This window comes from Psittacula echo, assembly GCF_963264785.1.
Source record: "Psittacula echo genome assembly, chromosome: 16".
NCBI classification, from domain to species: Eukaryota; Metazoa; Chordata; class Aves; order Psittaciformes; family Psittacidae; genus Psittacula; species Psittacula echo.
The window spans coordinates 4,912,136-4,931,040 of NC_137752.1; the positions used below are offsets into that span (position 1 = coordinate 4,912,136).

General features: G+C 42.5%; 1 protein-coding gene across 2 annotated transcripts in view; it reads left to right on the top strand.

Annotated features, from left to right (window-relative positions):
• The window catches only part of RAPGEF1 (Rap guanine nucleotide exchange factor 1), an 83,136-nt gene that overhangs the window by 26,108 nt on the left and 38,123 nt on the right, over positions 1–18,905 (top strand). For both annotated transcript variants that reach the window (XM_080630593.1, XM_080630594.1), the window contains exons 2-6: positions 6,451–6,590; positions 10,667–10,845; positions 14,002–14,158; positions 18,023–18,111; positions 18,442–18,594. In XM_080630593.1, the coding sequence (XP_080486719.1) occupies positions 6,451–6,590; positions 10,667–10,845; positions 14,002–14,158; positions 18,023–18,111; positions 18,442–18,594 (718 nt within the window). The remainder of the gene's footprint in view (positions 1–6,450; positions 6,591–10,666; positions 10,846–14,001; positions 14,159–18,022; positions 18,112–18,441; positions 18,595–18,905) is intronic.

Genomic DNA, 18,905 nt, shown 5'->3' on the forward strand with positions numbered 1-18,905 from the left:
CGGGCTTTCCGCTCTCAAAAGCAGGCTGCTTCGAAGGTGACGTGATGTTAAAGGAAAAGTTCCCTTAGTGCTCAAGAGCGATTGTTTGATTCCCGAGCAGCCCTTCCTCCACCGTTTTCCTCTCAAACCTGACTGATGTCCTGGCAGTCGGATTCCCCAGAGAGGGACTTGGACCAGCTTACAAACAGCTCCACCTAAGGTACAAAGGTTAGGGTGGGCAAACTTCCTCATTGACACTGGAGCCTCCCTTTTTTTTTCCTTTCTGGATCCCCAACCAGATCTCTTTCTGTTTCAGAATAAATTCTCTTTGCTTCAGTCTCTGGAGGTAATGGCACAGTTGAGAAAAGTAAACTAGTGGAGATGGAAGTGGTAGGCCTGAGGCTTCCGTAGCGTGTCCAACACGCAGCAGTGCTACGCTTACACATTTAAGAGGGGTATTTTAATTCTGTTCTGTCACATTCTGTCTTTTCTATATTCAGGATCCCAGTTCATCCCTTTGAGAACACCCAGCACCGCACAAGCGCTGCATATCAGCAGTTTTAGACTTCTAAACATCCTCAGGACTTCTGGAGAAAGAGGGTGTGAAATGTAGCAGGAGGCTGTTGAGCAGAGTTATACATTGCAGGTGTGAAAGGGCTGAGAACGTATCTGGGGTTCTCCTCATCTGTTTCTTCAACCCTCCTTGAAAGCCTAGTTCTTCCTCTCCATCCTTATAGCTACCCACTGGCAGGCTTGACTGTTTTGTTGCAAGGAAAGAGATGCCTTCCACCACAGAATTATTAACCATTACTGTTACCAGTGGTAGCTTTCTGTTTATGTGGCAGCTTTCAGTTTCCTGGTAGTTTTCTCTCACAGCTCACTGGTGAGCTTCACATTGTGCCTTAATGTGTCAGCTCTGCCAGTGCTTCTGTAGAGGTTCTCAGCAGCTGAGAGAGGCTGTTTGAGTTTCAGGTTAGAGCAACATTTCTGCAAAGCTCAAAGGCCTCAATTTTCTGTTAATCACTATTATTTTAATGTTGGCATTACAGGAGAGCCCAAAAGCTTTAGCCAGGGCACAGACCCCACAGATATGTGTGCATACTTACAGGTATGCAGTAGATACAGCCCTTGCCTTCAGGGTGGAAGGAAGACAGTTGGGAATTCTAGCAATAGTCATATAAAACCTTTAAAGATCTGTTCTCTGTGGCATGTGGGAAGCTCTTATATGCCCATCTGCCCATCCTGAATCGCCTGTTCTGCTGTATTTGACAGCAGAATTGGGTCTTGAGGAGCCAGATCTACAGTCCCAGCCCTGTAGCTTCTCGCTGGGTACCGCATCGCAGCACCAGGCAGACACCCACAACAGAAAGATCATTTTGAGCTATAGCTCATTATTTTTTTCCCTTTTGCTTCTGAACTCTTAAAGTCGCTGTCAGCAAAGGTTTAGCTGAAGCCTTGCAACTTGCCTTTTGTCTTCTGCAAATGATGGAGCTGAGCCCAAGGGAACAAATGCCATTTTAATGGGCGTCGTTGTGTAACTCATTACATAAGTCACCTCTGCCTTCAAAGGGCTCGTGGCAGAAATGGCAGGAGCAGTTGATTAAAAATGTGCACAATAGCTTCATTATGACATGGGGAGAGATGTCTGCTGTTATTTTTAATCTGATAGCTTTTAAATATGTGCATCCAGCAGAGACCCAAATGGCCTTTGAAAAGTGAACCATTTGGGGGATAAGATTTTTAGACTCCACTTCATTCTTTCTAACAAGCCACAAGAGTCAGTTCAAGCTGGAAAATGAACTATAACCCTTTTTAAGGCTTTGTCGCCTCTAAAGCTGCAGGCATTCTTTGTCTGAAGACAACCAGAGTGAGAGAAGATGGAAGGTTTAGGTTTTCACGTGGAGGAAAGAAAAGGTACTGTAATCTAAAGTTTGGGGTTTGGTTTTTTTCAAGCCTGTTTTCAATTTGTTTGATATGATCACTAGGTAAGTCGAACAGTGGAATTGCCCATCCCTGCTGCTGGAGCCTGCCTGCCATTGAGCTGTGCTGTAGTGACAAAAACATCACCAGGAGATCCAGAAGCAGACGGGTTATTTCCCATCTCCAAAGCCTCCCATATACTGGTTATCCCACAACTGGAAAGTCTGCTGTGACTGAGCTCTGTGAAACCCTGAACTTTCACTTTGACTTTAAAGTAAATAGTTTGCTGTTGGGTTAGGTTGGTGGAATTCACCAGCATGTGTGGTTTTCGACTTAATTTCTGGAGTTCATTTGAACCAAGTGGAAAGTGACTGTTTGACTATGGCTTCGGTGGACATTGGGCTTTGACTTGCCGGCTTTCTCCCTAAGCAGCCTAGGTTCTTCACCCGCAAGCACGTAAGCTGATTTATCTGCCTTCCCTTGTGCCTCTTAATCTGCTGTTGTTTAAAATCTGCAGTTCTTTCCTCACCAGATTTAGCTTTCTGTCAGCAAACTGGCAGGCAGCACTGATTTGCTGGGGCTGGTGGAGCTGCCAGGGGACGAGGTGTCTGTGGCCTCCCCAGCCCAGTGGTGCTGGAGGGGTACCAAAACCCCCCTCTGGCCACCCTTGGCAGCAGGGCTGCTTGGAGCAGGCACATAACGTGAGCTTTCTCCTGTTGTGTGTGTGGTCGGACCCCAGACACGTGCCATTCAGGGGGAGAGGAGCCCGAGAGCTGAGCGGGGCCGTGACTCAACAGCTGGAGTGCGTTCAAGCACAACGGAGCAGGAGCCTCATTAACAGGGGATGGAATTAACAGTGAGACGAGTGACGTATTAAACCTTCCAGTCAGAAATCAAGAAACTCAGATCCAGAGTAAAGTAATTTTGAAGGGATTGGGTTTTTTTCACAGGAGAGAATCTGGGCAGGTGAAATACAAGGGGATGGAAAGTGGTTCCTTTGAGACAGAAACGCTTCAACACAACACGGTAATTTTTTCCCCTTTCACTTGATATAACTCCATCAAGTTTATTAACTTATCTTTTCCCATTCATCTTATTAATACTTGGACACTGCATAGAAGTACAGGGTACCCTCCTCCTGCACACCGAAAATGAGAAAGAGAAGCTGAGAAAGCCAGTGCCGAGATTCCAGTTAAACACTGCAGGTTATTCATCAATAGGAGTCGAGGGTAATATGATAGAACAGTTTCCAGCGGGCAGGCTACCAAGCTCAGGAACAACTTCAATGCTGCATTAAGGGGTTTGGTTACTGTAGACAGGCAGGAAGGAGCAGGAAGGTGGTTTGAGCACTGCCATGACTCTGTTTTCTGCTTCTCTCTGTACATTATCAAATTAATTGATCTGTAAAGGCATGCTGTGCTGGTTGAATGTTTTAACTGGACAGATATGGGACATGTTAGATATTTAAATTAGGATATAGTGTAAAGAAAGTGACTTTCTCAAAGCAGACCAATGCTATGTAACCATTCTAGGAAGTCACTCAGCTTTGCTTTTTGCAGGAGGGTTTCAGTCCTCATGTGTAAAAGCTTAGGTAACTGCTGCCTTTGAACCAGGGCACCTTCCTGACTTCTCCTTTGTACCACTTCATCCCGATTCATTAAAATGCAAATTCTGTTTATCATGCTTGAATGATGTATCTGCTTGAAAAGCATAAAGCCCATCATGCTGAATAATGTCTGTTGGCATTCACTGAAAATAATCCCAGTAGCTTCACTGCTTGATTCGTGAATATGGGGATAGGGATGGGGGCCTGCAGTTGGATGGAGATGCTGTACTGGAGTCACTGACTCACCCTCTGCTCTGTTTAGGCAAGTTGCTTCACCTTTGTGCCTGCTTCCCATCTGCAGAGTAAGGTTAAAACCTAACTAACTGTTTAAGGATGAGGAAAAGATGTTTGTAATGTGCTTGGAAGAAGAAAAGTGCTATTCTTAAGTGCTACACGTAATTGAGTTTTGGAGAATATTGGTTTGTGACTCATTTGTTCAACTGCAAATGCATCAGAGACTTATGAGCAGATGAGATCTGGAAAATGCTTGTTGTAGATGGAAAGACATGGCAGTAAAAAGCTGCATTAATTTGTGATCTTCAAAGCAGGACTTAGCAGGGCTGTTCATACAGTCACGTTTATTATTATTGCAAATGCCAGCTGCTTTACTTCATTAGTGCTATTTTAAGAAGTTCCTATTCTGCTCCAGACACTCGCTTCTGTCCTCGCTCTGTTGGTCTGTGTCCCGTTGGAGCATGGCATGCAAATGATGCAGCGTTTGATGGGATAGAAGGGTAAAGAGAGCAAAGGGCAGTGGTTAGGGTGGTGGTGGTGATGGGGGTCTCCTGTTAGCAGAAGAGAGACTTTCTCTGCTGACAGAACATCTCATTTTGGAGGTTCCTCACCATACACACACATTAATTCATCTGTTCATGTGCTTGCCCATAAAAGTGGGTAGAGATGCCTGGTGGAAGAAGAAAAGGAAATGTCAGTCTTCTGAAATCTTTCTCTTCCAAATGTCTTATTCCCTAGAAGGCAAAATTATCACCATATGCAATAGAGGGTTCTGTGGGTATTGAACATTCTCTTACTCAGACCAGCCCTTTGGATCTCACTGCAGCCCGTGGAGGAGCCAGATACAATTTGTTGCTGCTACTATTATTTCCCTGCAGATTAATGATTGTAATTGTTGGCCAGTCCTTGACAAATAAATTCAGAGGCATGACTTTTCTTGGCAAGCATACGGGCATACACATGCATGTATAGAAATACTCATATGGTGTACGAAATAAATACGAACTGTTGGAGGGGTTAGTGCAAGAGCATTATCACAGCAGCCAGGAACTGTTTTCAGTGGTGACCTTCAGCACCCTGTGGAGCCAGAGGGGTTTTAAAGGTTTGGAGATCCCCTTGTAGATGTAAAGCAATGACGTAAATGGTTGCTAAGTTAAGGTGCCAGCTGCTGTAAGTGATTCTTCAGAGGCCAACTGATATGTCTGGATTTATCTGCAGTGACCAAGGTCTTTAGTTCCTCCCTCCTCAGAGCATTAAACAGGGTTTTATGATACAAAGAAAACTTGGAAATACATTTACTCCTGCAAAGGGAGGCCTGCAACCACACTAGATTAGAATTGGTGCTGGTGCAGCTTCCATTAATAGGATGCCTGCAAGACTGTGCTGTACAGGACACAACTAACCAGAGGGTTAACTCTGGTAAAGGTGTTAATAGCGGGGTCTTAACACAGTAAAGGAAACTGAGTTTAAAGGGAGACAGCCCTCTGGGGAAGCAAGCACAGGTTCCTTCCCTTGAGTTGTGGTTAGGTAATTTCTGAGTATGAGGAGCCGTGTTTGTGCTGCAGTGTGGTATTTAGCTCCTGGGTGCTAGATTTGACTCAGCAGCCTTTTCTGTTTGCAGGCTGCATGCTAACAAGGTGGTGCAGTGCTGCATGCATGGAACTGTGTCGTTTGGGCTCATTACAGCCAGGGCAGTCAATTCCCAAGTAATCTAAAAGAAAAATGGAACATACAGCAAAACTTTTCTTGTTAATATAAAGAGAAGTTTGGTAACTTATGCTGAATTATCTGAGTCACAAGAGAGCAATTCAGACCTTCATTTATTAAAGTGCTCTTTGCTCAAAATACATTCTGAATTGCTCTCTACAAGGAAGCATAGTTCTATTTAGCTTTGTGGCTAAACAGATAAAAATATATTTCAACGGTAAGTCTGCATATGGCATGATTGCAAACCTTTGAGACTTCTGCTTTTAGATACTCAAAAAACCATGAAAATACAATTGTTAAAAGGGTTGAGCTGTTTGTAGTTAAGCCCCTTCAAGGATGCCCTGGTATTGAAGTGGTTCCTCTGGTTGTTGGTTTCTCTGGTACATGTGAAGTGAAATCCATTGTAAATGACAAGGGCTGGCATTTTTGTTCGCATTATCCATGAAGCCACATCCAAAGGTGATGCTACCAAGTGAGCAGAGATCAGCAGCCTGGGAAAGGCATAACATTGGAAAGGACCTGGTGCAGCCACCAGCCCTGGGTACCAGGCAGAACCCTGCTACACACCCATGGTGGCTGCTGACCCCCAGCAAAGACAAAGGCAGGAGCTCTGCTCTGCCAGAGGTCTGCGAACAAGTCACTTCATCCCCTTGACTCATCTGCAAAAGAGCAATGTTGATTACCTCCTTTGTAAAGTACTTTGGGATCTGCTGGGGATAAGTGCTTTTAAGAGAGGTGTTCTTCCTTTTCTCTGCAGCACACTGTTCCTGCCTTTGCACTACCATGTTGCTGCCTCTGAGGGGAAGCAGGAAATGATGGTGATACTGCAGTTGGAAACCTAATAGAGAGCCACAATTATATTTTTATCCTGTTCCACTCAATAAATTTACAAGGTTGCAATAAATTTACATAGTGCAGTTATATTCCAGATAATGCTGTAACACAATGTCCCTAGTTTCAACAATTTTACCCTAATCCAGTAATGTATTTCTTTGTCTTTCCAGATTCTGAGCGTTCCCATCTCTCCTCGTTCACTATGAAGTTGAAGGGCAAGTTTCATTCACCAAAAATAAAGAGAACCCCTTCAAAGAAAGGAAAGCAAGTTGATCTAACAGTGAAAACACCAGAGAAGTCAGTGAACAAAGTAAGCAGATGAAGGACCTGTTCTGTTAGTCTTGCTGTTGTTCTGTTTGCTGGTACTCACTTTATCAAAATCCAGTGTGTGTGACTTTGTCCTCTGCAGAATTCTGCAGATTTTCCAGGGATCATCAGGGTTACTTTATGATCAGTTATAAACTGTACTGTGTAGTGTAAAGTAAGAGCAACCAAGGCATGTACTTCCCTTTGGAGAGCCTGATGAGACCTCCTTCCATAAGCATTTAACTATCACATTATGGAATGTAGTGTATGGCATGACACATCCTCTCCACAGTGCTCCACACCCTATGGCTATGCTTACAGCTTCCAGATAACTGCCTGGTTTTGGGATGGATCCTCTCAGAAACCCCAAAACCCAGGCGAGCAAATCCATGAAGTTGGTCCAAAGATGTGCTCAATCTCTGACATCAGCAGGGAGAGGCAAACAGATGTGTTCAAGCAGCTGCTGATCCCAGCACACCGTTCCTCAGCCCCAACAACTTGGAGTCCTCTAAGAGCTGAGGTCACCCCTCTTTCCCAGCACAAACCCATCACAGTGTTATCTCCTCTGCTGTTGTGACCTGATTTTGTAGGCTGGAGACTATCTGTAACCATACTGTTGCATGCAGTTTTCAAGTATGAATCTAAACCAATAGTGAAGAACAGTCGAGGTTATTTATGATAATTCCCAATCATTCCCAGTTGTTGTTGAAAGTCTCATCCAATGTGCAGTGCCAGGAGTGCAAACTTTTTTAGATTATCTCTGCTGAGGGTTGTTGTAGTGTTATTGAAAGCAGTCCGTCAGATACAGTTATCTTACACTGTGTGATGTGCTTAATGCCCGGAGAAGTCACTGCAGGGATTCCTGGCCCTATTCTGCACCATCAGGTGGAAGATGATGAGGCTTTTATTTCCCAGGCTGTAGGGGTTTTTTCCCCCAGGAGGCTATGGATGTGCTTTCTTGAGCTGAGCACCTTGCATTGCTGACTGCTATTGAAAAATGAAAGAATAGTCTGAGAGTACTCCTTGAAGGCTTTTAATTCCAGCGATGTTTCAAGATGTTGAGATAATTTAGAAGCCCTCCTTTAAATTGACCACAAATTAAATAAAGAATGAAGAATCCTTTTCAAAATACTATCCTACAGCAAATATAACTTAGCATGTTAATAACAGGTGAAGGTTTTGCCTTTCTTTCTTTCCTCTGAAAAACAATTCAAGAAGATTTATGGATAAGGCATGCTGAACACGTAAAACCTTTCTTTATGTGCAGATTGGGATTTTTTAAATTGGAAAACAAAGCACTTGCAGTAGTTTTTATTACCATACATGATTATTTAAGCTGAATGCAGTTTTATACTGTGATATATTGTTGATTTCTGGCTCATTCCTTGTGTATTTTAATAGCTACTGTCCAACTAATCAATTAGTTGGATGTAGTGAGCTCATTAGCTTTGTGTGGAGGGAGTGGGGAAGAGGATATGCCTGGACTGCTGCCAGGTTCTCTCACTGGAATATAGACATCAGTTGACAAACAGGAGATTTTCTGTCAGAAGACACACTTGATAAACCAAATATCATCCTTTCCTCCCTCTTAAGTACTTCAAGAGTATAAAAATAGCATCTTAAGTAGATAATCACTGTAGAGCAGAAATAGCAATACCAAAAAATTAATGTGAAATCACTATGGGTAACCTGAAGGTTATGCTGGACCCATGCAGACCTCTCCTCTTCCCGTTTATACCTAGAAATTCAGCAGCATACGGGGAATTTTTCTGAGCTTCCTTTTGTCCTCTGGACCCTGTCTTTGGTTTTTACCATAGGGCATATTGTAGGAACAGTAGTGTCCTTCAGCAACATATGCAAAGTTATGATAGGTTTTTCATTGCCAAGATGCAGGAAAACAGGGTCTGTTCAGCTTTTGTAATTGGGTGTGTTCTGTACAGCTCGCTGTAAGCCTTTCTGGGTCAGCTGTGTCTCATACATGATGCATTTGTAATGGTTATTTAAGGGAAGACTCCTACCTTTGGCGTTTAGAACACTGAGATGGTCGGTGGAAAAACTTAGTATCATTAGTCTTGTGAGATACAGGCACAGGGATATATTAATATCCATCCATCCCACCAGGTTGTTTCTCCTTTCTCCAGATCTATTGCTGTCGTTCTCAGGCCTCAGTGAGTAAAGCACTAAACACAAGAAACTTCAGCATCGGAGCAACAACTGACACTGATGTATGCGAGCTCTGAGCAGCACCTGTGATCCTATGTCAGATGTACAGGCTTGTTTTGTGTATGATTGTGTGCACACGTATACACGCACACACATGCGATACCTCTGGACCTCAGAATGGGATTCAGTAAAAGTGCTCTTAGGGAATGTCACCCAAAGAGCTGGCAGGGAAGTTGCAAAAGAAGGGCTGTGTCCCATATAGTGTCCGGTGGCTGGATTTGGTGTGCTCAATGGAAGGATATGTGTTTCCACTTGTCATTCTCAGCCCTGAACTCTCAGAATCAAGCCCATCCCTCCTAAGCTCCAGGAGAGTGTTTAAGCTATTAAGTCACAAGCCTTTCTACAGGAAACAGTTGTTGAATGAAATACATAAAGAGCCATCAGAGCAGGAACTGCAGTCCACATTTTTTCACTTCTGTTGAGAGCTCTGACCAGTGAGCCATGGTCATACTTGCTTGAGGGTATACGGCGGCTCTTCATCCCTGAAATGTGTGTTCATGTTATATGATGTGCCAAACCTTCATGGGAGGGTCTGAGCTTCTCCGTATCTCCTGGAGTAAATTCTGCAGTGGTGAAATCCCTGAAAAATGAGAAATGCCATTTTTTGTATCAGTGAGTTGCCAGGATGCTCCTCAGCAAGGGAGTTTGGGTGCTGTGGGCTGCAGATCAGAACTTGAGGTGCCTGGCAAGCAGTATGGTCAAAAAGTGGAAGCAGCAGCAGAGTTTGGGCACTTCCCAGATGAAATGGAAAATGACAGGATGGTTTGCAGGTCCTGGATTGGATGTTAGACTTGGAGCTCTATGGGACTTGGGAATCTAATCCTTTTATGCAACTGGCCCCAAATTACTAACCAGTGTTGCTTATAAGTTGTTCTTCCTAAAACCTTTTGGTCTGCTGGCCTGATTTCACAGAAAAGCAGCAGTTTAACAGCTGACAAGAGTATGGGGAGCACACAATGCCCATAGGTCATTAATTCTTGAAGCTGAACTTACTGAGGAGATAATGGATGAAACCTGACTCTGCTAAGCTCTCCACAGCTCTCTGCTCCTTTTCTAGCAGTGTTCAGTAGTTCATTTAAATCTCACTTAGGAGCTACTTGTGGCATTAAAAGTCCTCCAGGCATACTCTGGTAAACTTCTTAAAAATATCCCTGTCCAGAATGCCTTTAAGGCATCATGTATCACTTCTGAGTTTCCTCTTCTAGCGTTGGTGGTGTCAAGGAAGTTGGTGACCGCAACTCAGCTTTATTCCAATGAATTGTTCCCTTCTGCAACATTCATTCACCAATACCAAAACTTAACTTTCACAGTTTGTCCCTCTGGAAAGCATGTGAGTTTCCTTGTTCCAGCAGCATCACAAAATGACTTGGGTTGGAAGCTGATCAGGATGAAGGTTTTTATCTGTGAATGGAGGAACAAGACTGTAGCCCACAACAAGTAGGCATATTGGAGTCAGGAGAATTAATCAGAATTATAAGGGTGAACGGCACATATGTTGTTGAAACTATGAGGATGGATACAGAAATGGAGGCGTAAGTAAGTTTTTCTGATTCAAGGCCTCTTTTCAGGTCCTCTTTTCTTTTTCCCTTTGGCTTATCCGCTGCATTTACTGATTGAAAACACTTTTCAGTAGTGAGATGTGCTTAAAGACTTTGATTGCATCAAAGGAGCAACTCAATTAAAACCAGTAGTTGTTGCTTTGTTTCTTGCATTATCATTACTATCTACACTTAGGGGCAGGGACAGGCAGCAAATCTGCCTGCAGAAGGTGTGCCTAGGTAGAGGAGGTGAGAAGGCTGTATAACATCAGGGAGGCTGAGGTTTTAACATCTCTCTCCTTTGTTTCCTCCTCTTCAGAATGTGTCATGGCTAGAGGAAAAGGAGAAGGAGGTCGTCAGTGCATTGCGCTACTTTAAGACTATTGTGGACAAAATGGCAATTGATAACAAGGTGTTAGAGATGCTGCCAGGCTCAGCAAGTAAAGTGCTGGAAGCCATTCTGCCCTTGGTGCAAACTGATCCACGCATCCAGCAAAGGTAAGTGTCCTTCTTGAGTTTTGGGACTATGACAGAGCAGCAGGCTCCCAGCTTCTCTCTTTGCGTGTAAAGAATCACATCATGCAGGAGACAGGCAATGCTGCAGTGGCTAATGAAGTGATGGCTATTTTTTACTAATTATATGGCAGTTTTCAAACATAACTTAAAAGCAGGTTCCCTGCTGTGGAGAAGCCCATGCTGTGGGAAGATAAAGCAAATCAGAATGGTTTCAGAGTGAAAGAAGGGATGATTCTTAGCATAAATTTGGAAATGCATCATTTACTAGCGGGAGATTCCCGTCAGGTGCTACACTGCTTCTGCAGTCCATGGTGGTATCCTAAAAGCTAGCAAATCCAGTAGCTTTTACTTGAAAAAGAGTTTATCTTCAGAGTAATACCTTTTTGTGTTCAGTTTGTCCACCCCGATGTTAGAGAATCCTGAGCCTCCACTCTTAACTGCTCTTTTGGATTTTACTGGATCAGACACAGAACAGAAGTAAATAGATGTACTTCAGTAGATTAACCAATCCTAGTTTATTCCTGTGTACTCTCAACAGATTATTTGTTTTATCTTTTAACAGATTATCTGTATTATCTTTTATTATTATCTGTGTATTATCTTAGCGAGTTTGGAGCCAGGGAAGTAATAGAAATTTGCCAAAGCAAAGCTCAACATGGATTATAGGAATTTGTGGAGCTGTCAAGCCATAGAGATGTAGCTGCTGCTCATCCCATAGGTGCTGGAGCTGATTTACATGAAACAAGCAAACATTGTTGGATAATATAGAAAGCACAAGATTAGCACAGACAGAGGAAAGCACAAAACTAGGCAAAAAAATGCAGGTGTTTGGTTCCTGAAATCCTGCCTGTTTCTGTACTGTTCCTATTTGTTTTCTGATTAAATATCTCGATTTTTTTTTTTTTTGTTTCAAGATGCTGATTTCCATTCTGGTGCAAGAAAGGCTTATAGTATGGGCAAGACAGCAGTAGGGTGCCAAATACTTTGCAGAGATGCTTAGCTGTGTTTGGCCCTGATGCATAGGCCAGGGTTATATCTGACTGTACAAAATGAAAGAAGCAATAGGTGAGAATCAGAGCTGTGGCTGGGACAGGAGGGATCCAATTTAGGTTGGATCTGTAGAACTACAAAGAGCGATAGCTGTTAAAATGGGAACAATTATCAGGCTTCTGGATTGAGGCACGGAAGTTTCTTCTGTTGCTATCAGGTTTCCCACAGCCATTAAATTCCTGACAAGCACCTGCTCTCACTTAATAAAAGAAACAGAAAACTTTCCCCTTACACCAGGAGAACATGTAAAATGTCAGCAAATATTTTTAGGATAGAACATTATCTTTATAGCCGCTTGCTTTGATTTCTGTATCCAGGGGGTGTTTGCTGGGTGATCTGTCCTTTCAAGAATATATTTGGAAATAAATATCAACTAAGTGGTCTGCAGGAGCAGCAGTATTTGAGACAGTTCTGTCCTCTCTCTTAGTAATGAACTAATGCAACCTTGACAGTTGGATATCTGTATTTACCCATATAAGCAGAATTTTCATAGTCAGTAGGCAGTGGGGTCCTCTACATAATGGTAAGTCTCTCTTTCTCAAAACAGTATGTATTAAAGCACAGATACATGTTGTACCTTATTTAGCCTCACATTAAAAAAAGGGTTCTGGCATTCTCAACAAGCTGTGTCCTTTCGTGCCTATCGATGTACTTTATTTCTTTCCAGTAGTGACAAAGCGGTGATTTTGATAGCAAATCCCCCTCAGGAAGAGTGAGCCAGACTTGTTTCAGTGTGGAAGAAAGGCCTACAATCATTGCTGGACTTCTTTTGGCTTTAGAGGAAGCATTTGCATCAAGGAAAAAAGTAATTAAATCTAGCACAAAATGGGCTTTCAATTACTGCCTCCTTAGAAGGAAGCAGACTGAAGATTAATGGCAAAGAAATCAAAGCCTTAGAAAGAGATGGGGGAGGGCCCTGTTTAGGAAATATCTCCTACCAAGCTAATTTCATTTGAAATTAGAACAAATGGCAAGCAGCATGCTGTAAAAAAAAAACCAAACAGCTAAACAAAAAGTATCCCCCCTTGTTTGTATCTCCCTGGTTGTAACTTGGCAATAGCTCTTTCTCCAGTCCTGCAAACCTCATTCACCTAAATAATCTCCTTGAAGCTTGTGGGCTCGATTCTCTTCTCACAGATAATGAAATTACTGGAATTAAGCCAGTGTAAAATGGATCCTGAAGTAAAATGGGGAGATTTGGAACACTTGTATCAGTGATGATGGCAAGATTACACCTTCTCTTCTCTATTTATGGTTTCGATGCAGTTTGGAGTTGATTTAGCCTTACAAAGAATTGCTGAAGCGTTGCCATCAGCAGTACTGTTGCACACCTTGTTTAATAATGAAGTAAGTGTTTTCAGAATGGCCAGGGAAATGCCTGTGAGCGCTGTTGTTACAGTTAACTTTTATTTAGAGTTGTCATCCTTCCAAAATTCTTTTTTTTTACCCCCTTCAGAACAATAGCTTCAATTCTGTTTCTCATTAAAAACAAACCAGAGCAACACCCTTCCTCTTCCAAACCTGAAATTCATTCAGTTCAATTTCTGTAAAGAAGCAGGTTTTAATTACATGTTTTCAGGCATTATAAACAGTTGAGGCAATGGTTTGTAAAGAAATGAATACAGGCAGCTCTCAATTATCCAAGGCACTTTTGGGGAGAGTTAATAAGGAAGAAGGAAAGCAAAGATAATAGTGAAATAATGTGACTTAGACTTAAATATAGCACTTACGTATTTACCTTTGAAGTTAAGGCATGGGATGGAGCTGTAAATTAAAATGGAAAGGACATTCTTTTTAGCACTGCTGTGTTAATCTGCAGCCCAGATAATTCTTTCTGTTAACTGAGAATGAACTGCTGATTGTTTGTACCTTCCTACTGTCATCCTCTTTGGTGCTGGAGAACAAGAGGGCAACTGCATCAAAGGAGAAACCCAGTCTTTGTCACCTGCCTAACACAAATTCTGGATGTCAGAGAGAAAATGAGAACAATGATGCCTTTAACAGTGTGAAATGCACTTTAAATCAAGCACTCTCGTAACATTTGATAATATCTCCATAACTTCATTTTGTTCTTTCTCAACTATGCAGCTCTGCCATCTCATCCTGCTATAGCCGTGTGTACCAGAGTCTGGCCAATCTAATCCGCTGGTCTGATCAAGTGATGCTGGAAGGTGTGAATTCGGAAGACAAGGAGATGGTAACAACAGTGAAGGGTGTCATAAAAGCAGTTCTGGATGGAGTCAAGGTACATGAGACAAATACTATATATAAAGTATATAATAATGGATTTTAGAAGAGATCTGGTTGAAAGAGGTTGAAATCTTTATTCAGCATCATATTAAATTTCAATTAAATTTAAATTTCAAGTTGTTCCCCGTCTCCCATGCAGATTACAGAGTTTGCATATTTTCTGTCTAGGCAAAATATAATGGAAATGCTTCCTGTCAGTGCCCACAGAGACTCAGACTCCATCTCTGTGTTTTAACATAAACTTTAAGGGATTCGTCAGTGATCCATCAGCACTTTCAGCAGTGGGATTAGGGTGTGGGACAGGTGATGAGCTCAGCTCAGTTTTCTGGAGGTTAATTTTACATAACTAATGGGAACGTTTAACAGAAACCTTTGTACCCTTTGTGAGGCCTACTTACAGCACTCCCTCTCTACCCCACCCAGGGAAAGCTGTTTGCTTTCCTTCTTCCTCCTGGTAAGCTTTCTGGTACCTACTATTTCTGTTTCCTAGGCTTGTCTCTGGGCCGATGGCTGCCGAGGCTGTACATTCAGCTGTCCTAGCACTGCAGTTAAAAGTTGGCTTGACCTGGGCTTAGAGCACCAGTGGAGAGCCTGTTGTATCCCCTGGCAGTCTTATTTTGAAAGCTGTAGAGGAAGTTGAGCCTCTTCCAACAGCAGATCTGAATCTAGATGGGGATGTTTAGATCAAGTACGGAGGGAAAGTTGGGATACAGTTTTAAGACCTGCAGTAGGTGTTTCACCTGGGTTAGTGTGTCAGGAACAGACATCTTTCACTGTGCTGAAACTCAACTTAGTTTTTATAAACTGGAGCTGAATGCAGAAATGACGCGGATCTCCCAAGCTTTGGCTATCATATTTGTAGGAGTTGTGTTGTGGTGTTTGCATGCTCTGAATATCTCTGCAGTGTTACTCAAATACAGATAGTAAAATCTATTAATTGTCAAGCCTTTTAAATAAGTATCTTTGAAACAAAACATTCCCGTCACTAAAAGAAGACAGATTTTCCAGGATTATTTTCCACAATATGCCCTTTAAGATCCAGATTTGGAAAGAAAAGCTGGTCTTAAATTTGCACAGCAGGATAGAGAAAAAGAGTTTAGCCTGAAGCCTCAGCTGCTGTTAGTGCTGGAATTTAGTGGCAATTTGCAGTACGTGAAAATCTGTGCTGTGGTATCTGAGCTATAATATCCCAGCAAATAGCGGGAGGGTTCACTGTGTTACCACTTAATGAAGCTGCACAATCCCATGGAGAGCCGTGTTTCCAACAGATCCAGGATAGAGTTGTGTAGTCTCATCACAGGAGACTTGGAGACCCACTGTCCATTCACTTCAGGCAATATTTAAACCCCAGTACCTGTTGCCTTCCAGGCAAAGTTGTGTGCTTGTGTGGATGGGTGGTAGGTCTTGAATGCCTGCTCTGCCCATGCTGTGGGCGGCTGGAATCAATACAGGCATGTCCATACAGTGCTAAGCCTGAGCTATTAAGCCCCACTGCGTGTCATGGCTATATAAGTCTCTTCTTTGTTGTTAGACTAAAAGTTATTTTGGCCTTCCAGTTGGAGCTGGCTTATGTCTGGTCAGCGAGCAGATGTGCGTCCATCTGGGTAGATGCGAACGCGTCTGCCATCAAAAGGTCAGCATTTGGAAGTGGCGTGCACTCTTCTCCTGCATAGCAAGGAACAAGGTTTATTTTAGAAGGGCCAAGCCAGCTTCAGGTCTGGAAGCAGAACTGAGACGTTGGACACTTCTCTGCTGTGGAGAGCCCTTTCTGTTTTTCTGGCCGATCACATCAGATCCACTTCCACATTTCAGTGCTTACTTCCCCCTGTGTTTTCAGAGTTAAGCATACAGGAGTCACTTGTGTGCTTCTGTTACTTGTGTTTTGATCTCAGGTTTTGATGCCTAGCTAGCCATATATAAAAAGGAACAAAATATCCTTGTTTTGATTACATAACTTCTTAAAAATCCATCTCATTTTGGAATTTCCAGCTTGCTGAAGTAGCAAAAGTTTGTAGAGAGGCTTTAATTATCTGTAATTACTGCTGCAGGAATCTCTTTACTTGCTGATAAGGAATAACATAATGCGCACCTGGCTTGGTTGCGTGCTGATTACCTGTGTGTGTACACTAAAGATCTTGGCTTGATTTTCAAATGGTAGTTCTCATTTTGGGGTTAGTAGAGAAGATTAAAAATCGGGGTCCATGGAATCCAGTGATATTGGTCAAAGTTTAGAGGAAAACGTGATCCTGTTTTCTGTGGTGGAAGAGCCTTAATTATATTACTTTTCTATATACAATGTAATGTACATTATCACAGTGGACCTGATAGATTGTCAAAAGCCCTCTTGCTCCTTGTAGCAGAGTACTTCCCCGCTGGGGGACATGGCCCTCCTTGTAGGTGGGAGCTGGCCAGGTTGGCTGGCTGTGATCAGCTTGATGCTGTGCTTTTCCTCATCAGGGCACTTAGAACATGCTGTTCCTCACAAGGACTCTTGTCTGTCTGTCTCAGACAGGAACATCTTCATAGCATTAACCCACATGGACATCTGTATATGCTGTGTTTGTGCTCTTCCATCCTCACTTGTGGGAATTTCCATTTCCAGCTGAGTGTTTTGTTGTGCTTTTGGTTGACACAGTGTACATTATTATTAAGCACAAGGTCACACCAAGAATGCAAGTAGAACACTGAAACCAAAATCAGCTGTGGTGGACACTTGGACTGTTCTCGCTGTCCATTGCACATCCAGTGCTTTATTCCTCTTGTGTGTATGCTGTCCCATGGAAGCTCAGCTTTAAATAGAGCCTTATATAAAAATATGAGAACTAGAGTATTTCCTTTCCTTGGAAAGCTGATGATGACAACATTCCAGTTGCAGTTACTGCATTGAGACAAGAGCAAAGACAGTTGTTTCCAAGACGTGGACATGAAGATGATACTGAAATGATGACATTGTACTTCAGGGTGCTTTAAAATTAAAAATTGATCGCATATAGTTTCCTTTGCATAGTATGCTGGGAAGCCAATATTATCAGGAAACACTGCCAGTTTTCCAGCCTGCCTGTAAGAGGGCATGTGTTTGCATCTGTGAGCAGTAGATCTATTTGTTGGCCTTAGACATCCATAAAATGCTCTCTCCATCTTTCTAGCACGACTGATTGTTGTTCTGACTGGTGGCAGACTTATATTTCAGGATTATCATGCCCTTTTCTCTTTATCCAGAGCCTTATCTTCCTATAACAGATACACCCAGAGTAGTTCCTTGAATGATTAAGACTTCCGTTGCTAGCATGTTAAAAGATGGCTTCAGGGCAAGCAGGCCTGTTAATAAAGGTGTTCTCGATTTCATTTCTTGTTGGGCATCTTACACAAAACTTGCTTTTTGAGACAAATATATACTTGTTTATAAAATATAAAGCAATTATTCATATTTTTTCACCAGCTAGATGAAGTATTCCACTGTGTAAGACTTTTCTGTACTTACATTTATGTATGTAAAGGCAATTTGCCATTATCTAGGGTGTTGCGGGGACTGGAACACATTTGTGACAATAGAGGAAAGAGGAAGCATGGCAAAAAGACACACACGTGGGTTTGTGCAGAATCCCCTTAGGGCCAGGGTTTATAAACTGAACTCAAATATAGCCAAAGGGGCAGGCTGCTCCTTAGAAACAGTGCTGCATCATTTATGTATCTCTGTTCCACACTCACACCCAGCTTAGCTCTCTGTCCATGCCATCATTAATCCATAACATGGGTAACCAGGAGCTTACTGTGCCAACATCCCTTTCTGACCTAGGATGTTTGAGTGCAGCATTCAGCAAATAATGATGATTCTCTTTTTCTTCTCTCCATCCATCAGGAGCTGGTCAGACTCACGATTGAAAAGCAGGAGCATCCCTCTCCCACAAGCCCAGTTAAACCCAGTTTACCAGCATGTAAATCTGACAGGTGGGTCACTGACAGGGTTTCTCCTGTGTGCAGGGCTAATATAGAAGGGATAATTTCTGGTTACTGGTAGTTGAATTAGAGCATTTAGTTATTCTTCACAGAGGGAAGCATAATGTTCTTTATGTAGCCTCATCCATTACAGTGGGACCACTTAAAGAGAATATGCTATGATAGGATAGGGAAGATACCTATAGGTATGCTGTAAGTGTCTCTCATATTGTGTGTGATTTAACTTTATAAATCAGACATCACACACACATTTATAAATCAACAGCATGCTACATTCCTGCTATGTTCTATGGTATACAATCTGTATTGTGCTTGTTGCAGCCCATCAGAACTTCCCCTTACAGACCGAGAAATGGAAATCCTCAACAAAACAACTAATATGACTCAATCCAACGAGCTACTGACTGACTCCATGGATGAAGAAGTTGCACCTCCCAAACCCCCTCTGCCTAGCATTCGGGTGGCAGAAAACAGGTAATACTGGCAACAAGATGACTGAAGAATACCAGTGGCTCTTACCAGCTCCTTGGGTTTTCAACAACATTGCAAAATATGTACAAGAAATGTCACAAGGAGGGTTAGTGATGCCTCTGAATTTCCAGTCCTCCAGAGTAATTCCTCCCTGCTCCTGGGTTCTGTTTATGACTTTGTGATCTCTCTGCCTTGTTTTGAGCAATACCCTTCATTATCTGTGTTTTCCTTTCCTTTTCATGTGAGGGTAGTGCCATGCCCTGACATCCCTACATGACAGGCATCATGTAAAGGCATAAGAACCTTATTTAAAA